This window comes from Marmota monax, unplaced genomic scaffold, assembly GCF_021218885.2.
Source record: "Marmota monax isolate L192 unplaced genomic scaffold, Marmota_monax_Labrador192_F-V1.1 WCK01_AAM20220418_F8-fsc00020, whole genome shotgun sequence".
Classification (NCBI taxonomy): domain Eukaryota; kingdom Metazoa; phylum Chordata; class Mammalia; order Rodentia; family Sciuridae; genus Marmota; species Marmota monax.
Genome location: NW_026692912.1, coordinates 23169228 through 23175404, shown reverse-complemented (window position 1 = coordinate 23175404; position 6177 = coordinate 23169228). Strand labels below are relative to the sequence as shown.

Genomic DNA, 6177 nt, shown 5'->3' with positions numbered 1-6177 from the left:
CCACATGCTGCCCCTCATCAGTTGGGGGAGGCTGGCAGAGGAGGTGTGCACAGGGGGGTGCCCTCCTGGGAAGTGGTGGGGGCGGCCAGGTGCTGCCCGGGGCAGCGTGCTGTGTTGGTCCTCTCTGCTGGCGGTGCTCAGGCATCTCAGCGCTCCTGGTGTCCGAGTGAGCTGTAAGACAAGCAGCTTCCATCTGCAGAGGCCTCCAGTCAGAGTGAAAAACAAGGGACACACAACCTGAGAAAGCATGTCCAGCTTTATTTTTTTCCTTTTTTTATTTAAATAAGGAGAGTCTTTCATACGGAAAGAGCTAGTACAATCACATATTTGAAAGGAGAAACAACAGGTACTGAACTGGAGGGGAGGGAGGGTGAGCGTCCAGCACGGCCGGGTGAGTCCACGATGCCATTTCCCGTCCAAGTAATGGTTTCCCCACATCACATATAAACAAGCTGCACAGACCCGTGAGCCATCGTCTGCCCTTTCAAATATCTGGTCTACACGAAAAGACGAGAGAGGAAGGCCAAAATAAAGCAAAAGGAAACAAAACCAAAACATAACCCTCTCAAAAGCAAAGCAGCAAACCCCCAGATCCTTTTTACTACCCAAGGCATGAGGTCCAAAGTACAGGATCCCCTTTAAACAGTGAAAGAAGGTCGCCTGCACAGAGCTTTTACACAGGGTCCTAAGAATGCTGCTGCCATCTTGGAGGCTACCAAATGGGCGGAGAAAGGGTGAAAGGCAGGTCTCATGCCCTAAGTCACTAGCCAGCTGTGCGGGTGGCTGGGTGAGGAGCATGGCTGTGTAACAGCGTCTGTCTCCAACACCCAGCCACTCCTGCCCAGATGGCCTTCTTGTTCAGGTCCAGCTCACATTCAGAGGGCTGGGTTTTTGGAAGTTTCCCATTCATCACAGAACACGGTGAGGTCATTTCCAACAGACCCTGTAACCCAGGTTTGCCCTGCAAGTGAGAAGGGACAAAAAAGATTTGAGGCAAAGGCAGCCACTTGGCAGAGGGCGGCCCAGCAGTCCTCAGGGGAGGGCCTTTGTCAGAGCTGCTGACACTGCACCGGAGCAGATGCCTGCCTCCTGGTCGCTGAGTGTGTCTAACTTCCTCCCTGACTGTGGAAGGCAGATCAGAAGACTGGAGGGAACGTCAGTATTTAACATGTCACCCAGATATCACTAGAAGCAGCTGGAATGACCAGAGCTCTGGACTCAACCTTTTCTGAATGTGAAATAAAGTCTTCCTTTATTCTCCCTTAAGAAAACTAGAGCCAGAGTGTTCTGTGAACTCCAAGTTTGAAAACAATGTGAACTATGTACGGGAAGCTAACAGTTAAGAAACCAGCCCTCAGTGGGTGGACACTGCATTTCAGACACCCTACCCTTGAATTTCAATTCACTGAGTGGTCAGCAGAGAACCAATACTACAAAGTCCCTGGAGGTCGAGCGACAGGCTGTACCATCAGTGGTCTGGCCAAAACTGCCAGCATCAGGAGTTGACTGGTGAGAGGATCTTACACTGCCCCTCGGCCAATTCAACAGTAGCAAAGGAGTGCTGGCCTTCTCCTGTTCCCACTGAAGGCCAGGATGCCCTGGCAGAAACTTCTGTATGTATCTGAGAATGGGGGTTTGAAACCAAAATAAGATGCCAAGTCCTATTACCTTGAGATTGGCCCTAAAACCACGTGAAAGGAAGAAAGATATTGCACCTTAAAAAGCTGCACTAAAAACTGCATTTAATCAGAACACAGAGGGGCTGGGAGGTGGGGAGGCCGAGGCCTGCCCTCTGCCGGAGTTGAATTGAAGATCTGCACTTGGGGGAAGAGCCCACAGCTGAGGTCACAGAGGTGGCAAACGCACCAAACTTCACATGCAATTTCCTGGCCTTTCCTGCACAGAATAATTCAGACATTATATATAAATAGAGCAGTGGAACATTTTACTTCTTTTCACCTAGACCTACAACATCAATACATATAAATAAATTCTAGTGTCTCTTGTCTTTATTTGGGGTGGGAGGCAGGGAAGGAGGGAGACAGGGTGAGAGAAGGTTGAGAATGGGTGACCTACTTTTCCTCAAACAGGAAGTACTGTCATTCTGTGGCAGGTTCACCTGAAGGGACATCTTGCATTTTTAACAGCATCCACGACTGTTCTGTTGAATTTTGAAATGAGAAATTTTTTGTTCCTTTTGACACATAATGCACATTGGCATTAGGTGAGCGGGTCTGGCATTTGTAAGGTGGACAGGCAGAGGTGGTTGCGTGTGCTCTGGCTGGCCCAGACTCATCAAGGGGCGGCTTGGCAGTGGAGGCAGTGGGCAGGGGCAGAAGACTCATCACAGGAACAGTGACCAGAGACGTGGGGGGTTGGGAGCAGATGAAGGACAGGGCAGGCCAGGGCTGCAGACTCCAGGCAGGCAGCCGTTAGAGAAGGGACAGAAGAGAAAGGATGAAGACAAGCCCAGCCAGTAAGGTCTGGGGGTGGAGGCAAGGGGGGGGGGGTGCCAAGGGCTTGAGGTGGAGCAGTGACTGCTCTCCCCAGATGCCACCAAGGATGATGTGCAGTGAGCGCTGCTGGCAGGGGAAGGAAGGCTGAGCCCAATTACAACAGCAGGGGCCAGGCTCTGCTGGAGATAGCGCAGTACCTCCAGCTCCCGCAGCTGTCGCACACAGGGACACCAAGGGCCAGCTGCACAGGCACGTGGCAGCCCTTCCTATGTGGCACACTCTGGGACAGGCAGTGGCTCCTGCGGGTGGATGGCTGGTTAGGGACCCTGCATAGCATTTGAGAAACTGAAATTACCCCCTTTACCTTCCTGGGAATGATGGAGTCTGGGCTGATTGGAAAGCAGAAAGCCCAGCATGCAGGGGCCCACATCTTTGGTGAGGGGCAGCTCTCCAGACAGAAGATGCTGTCCTTTTGGGTAGGCTGCCCTGGCTGCTTCAGAACCATGGCCAGCCCCATAGCCCACCTTCACCTTGACCCTGCCTGGCTGGCAGGCTGTAGGATGAGTGACGCTGACACCTGCTGCTTAGCTCGGGCTCCTGCATGCTAACAACAGGGATCTGCTGCTGGACTGAAGCACAGGGAGAGGAAAAATCCTTATAGCCTCATCTAGGAAACACGCCTTTGCAGACCCCAAGGGGCAGCTGTCTTATGTGCCTGTGGCTTTAATGACGAGCTGTGTGCGCTGTATGTGGGTGGAGGGACTGGGATCCAGAGAGCGCAGCAGGCTCTGCAAAAGGAGAAAGGGAAATGACAGGTTGTAGAAGGCGGGGGATGGGATGGTGAGTGGAAGCAGAGCCCAAGGGGGTATGGGGCCTGGGAAGCACAGCACAGACAGGACCCACGGAGCATCGGCTCACGCCATCCCAGCCGATCTGGACAACGACATTGATGACCAAGGTTCACCTCTGGTGCCCAATAGTCATTGTGTCCACTGGCTTCATAAGAGCCCAAGACAGAAATGCCACGTAATTCTTAAGCTAGAATGTCATCGACTCCCGGCCTGGGGCTGGGCCCAGTGGAGATGCTGACCTACCTGCTGCCCCACTCACCTCACCGCCAAAGCGGGAGCTGACACTGGAGCACTCAACAATGGTACCTCAGTGACCCCGAAGGCTGACCATGGGGCACATTCTTAAGAGGCATCTCTTAAGGTATCGCAGCGACGCATCAAACAGGACAGAGGTAAGAGGAGACCACTGGGGACAGCAGAGGGGCAGAGAGGACAGTGAGGACCGTATAAAAGTTCAGCTATACAGACGTAGCTGGCGTTTTGTTTTCCTTTCCCCTTTGTAAAAACCTTAGCTGCTTTTTAAAACAAAAAGCCTCTGGCTAGAAAGACCCAGCCGCCAGCCACTGCCTGGGGACTGGACAGGCGGGTCTGCACTGCACAGAGGTGACTCACTCCACAGTGGGGAGGAGGGGCAGGAGGGAGGGAGCCTTTGCTCTTTTATGTCAAAGCAAGCAGGTCGGCGCCACACGTCCACAGTGCGAGCTGGCTGCATGAGCTTCCAGGAGAGGGAGGAGTGGGAGGAGTGGGCAGGAGCAGAGCTCTCAGTCTGGGCCAGGTGCTCGGACGGTGGGTCCGGCGAGGTTCCGAGTGGTGGTGGCCCAGGCTAGATGGTGGCACTGTCCCCGTCAGGGTGAGGCGAGGCTGTGGCCAGGCACCTTCAGGCTTTACTCTCCTCCACTTTGACTGCCCGAGGCTTGATTGCTCCGGTTCTCTTCATCTGGGGGGCAGCTGAGGGGGCCTCCTGCAGCTTCACGGCTCCCAGGCTGGGCTTCTCATCCACTCGTTTTGCCTTTGGACACATGAATGTGAAAAAGAAAGTGACCACATTGCAGAAGCACCTACTAGACAGCTCCCTCTATTCCTGCTCTTGAGACACAAAGAAAAGCCCCCTGAGTTGTCCATCCCTTGCTGAAGGGCCAGACATAGAAGTCACTCTCCTAGGAAGGATCCCAGCACGTGACTGCCTTCCTCCCACCCCATGGGCACTGAGTGCAGAGACTGGGAGAGGCAGAAGACACAGGGTCCTCCACAAAGAACTTGGTGAGGGTACATCTCAGGGTGGCGCATTCTGGTCCAAGTCTGACCGAGAAAACTTTTTCAAATAGTGCACCCCATGCCCCACAGGCCTTGGGGCCCCCAGCACTCCTCGGGGGACTTGGTTCTCCCAGATCTTTGTGATTCAGTCAGACCTTCCCCCGGGACTCAGCTGGACCCTGAGATTCCCATTCAGGCTCCACTAGTCTGCAGCTGCGCACAGCAGAGGGTGTCCCGCAGCAACCACCCAGTGGTCTGAACTCTGGGAGAAGGCTTTAGAAGCTTGGTCCACAGGATTCAAGCAGTGACCCCCAGGGGAGCCTGAAGGAGGTGGAAAATGACAGCCTTGTCCTCCGACTCCCACCAGCCAGAAATGCTGACTTACTAAAACCCAGGACCGAGGTCCCGAGCTCTGGAGCCCGAGACACTTCAGAGGAGGGAAAGAAGAGGGCCTGTAGGAAGACGCTGAAAGAGCCTCATTAGAATAGAGTGCGACCTGTCTGCGAGCCCACCCAGCAAGACCAGCGAGACTCCACTGCTAGAGCTAGCATGCGCACACCCGGCTTCTAGCGCTAACCCGCAGACCTGGCCGGCTCTCCCCAGCGCCGTCATAGCCCCGAGTGCTAGGGAAGTCCACCATCAGGTGTCTCCTCCTCTGAGGAACCAGGAATCCTCCCTTCTCTGCAGGAAAGGAAGGATCCAGATGCCCTCAGGAGGAGAAATGCCTTCGCCAGCTAGGCTGCCCAGCTCTAACCGTGAGGGCATGTTCTCCTCATAAAAGGAGCACTCATGGGTTGAATAGTCCCCTCTCCTCTGGCGCTGGGAGACAGGCCTAAGTGTCCAGCTGCAGGGTCTGGAAAGCCATCTTCTACCTGTTGAACGTAGTGTCCCTGCACAGAGCCCATGTTAACTGCTGATCCAGAGGGCTTCCCACTGGGGCTAGCAGAGCTAGGCCTGAAAAAACCAAAGGCAGGGGTGAGAATACACACGTGTCACCACAGAAATGAGTCCAAGCCTAGCCCAGGGAGAGCAACGAGCAAGGAAGGGCCCTCTGGCCAGAGCACGCACTCGGGCAGCTGGAGCCCTCTCAGATGGAAACCAGACTAGAGACAGCCAAGAATGCAGAAAGGGGAAGGGGTGGTTGTCACTGTCCACCCTGGCACTTCAGGAGATGCACCCAGGAGAGGAGAGGTGGGGCCCAAGCTGCTGCTACAGACAGATGGACACTGACCATCTTGTAGAGTTTGGAGGGTCTGGGCCAACATGATGCAGTGTCCCAGACAAAAAAAGGTCTATAAACCTAATCCAACCAGAATTGTGCTGAGTTTTTTCTAGTCCTCATTTTGTTGGGGATGAGAGGCACAGTAATGTACAGTATTCCACTGACCACCAGTGCCAGGGATGTTAATGAGGTTCTGTGGTCAAAGGGCTTAACAGGTGCACAGCACAGGTCAACAGGATGAGGTGGGGCTGTTGAGGCTCTGTGCCCTGGACTCCACCTCTGGTCCAGACAGCCAGGTGCTGACCACAGTCCCTCTTCTGAAGGGCATGTCTCAGCAGTGCCATTTCCAGAAGACTTTGGGGACCATGGCTCTATAAAATTATAATAACTCCCC

At 54.2% G+C, this 6177-nt stretch overlaps 1 protein-coding gene across 17 annotated transcripts in view; it reads right to left on the bottom strand.

The window, feature by feature from the left end:
* Nucleotides 1-238: 238 nt before the first annotated feature.
* Prrc2b (proline rich coiled-coil 2B) overlaps nucleotides 239-6177 on the bottom strand; it is a 78322-nt gene continuing 72383 nt past the window's right edge. For 13 of the 17 annotated variants that reach the window (XM_046451625.2, XM_046451629.2, XM_046451634.2 and 10 more), the window contains exons 31-32: nucleotides 5434-5515; nucleotides 239-4316 (exon numbers count right to left, since the gene is read on the bottom strand). In XM_046451625.2, the coding sequence (XP_046307581.1) occupies nucleotides 4185-4316; nucleotides 5434-5515 (214 nt within the window). In that variant the 3' untranslated portion in view covers nucleotides 239-4184. The remainder of the gene's footprint in view (nucleotides 4317-5433; nucleotides 5516-6177) is intronic. The other 4 variants (XM_046451639.2, XM_046451640.2, XM_046451641.2 and 1 more) reach the window with 2 other exon arrangements.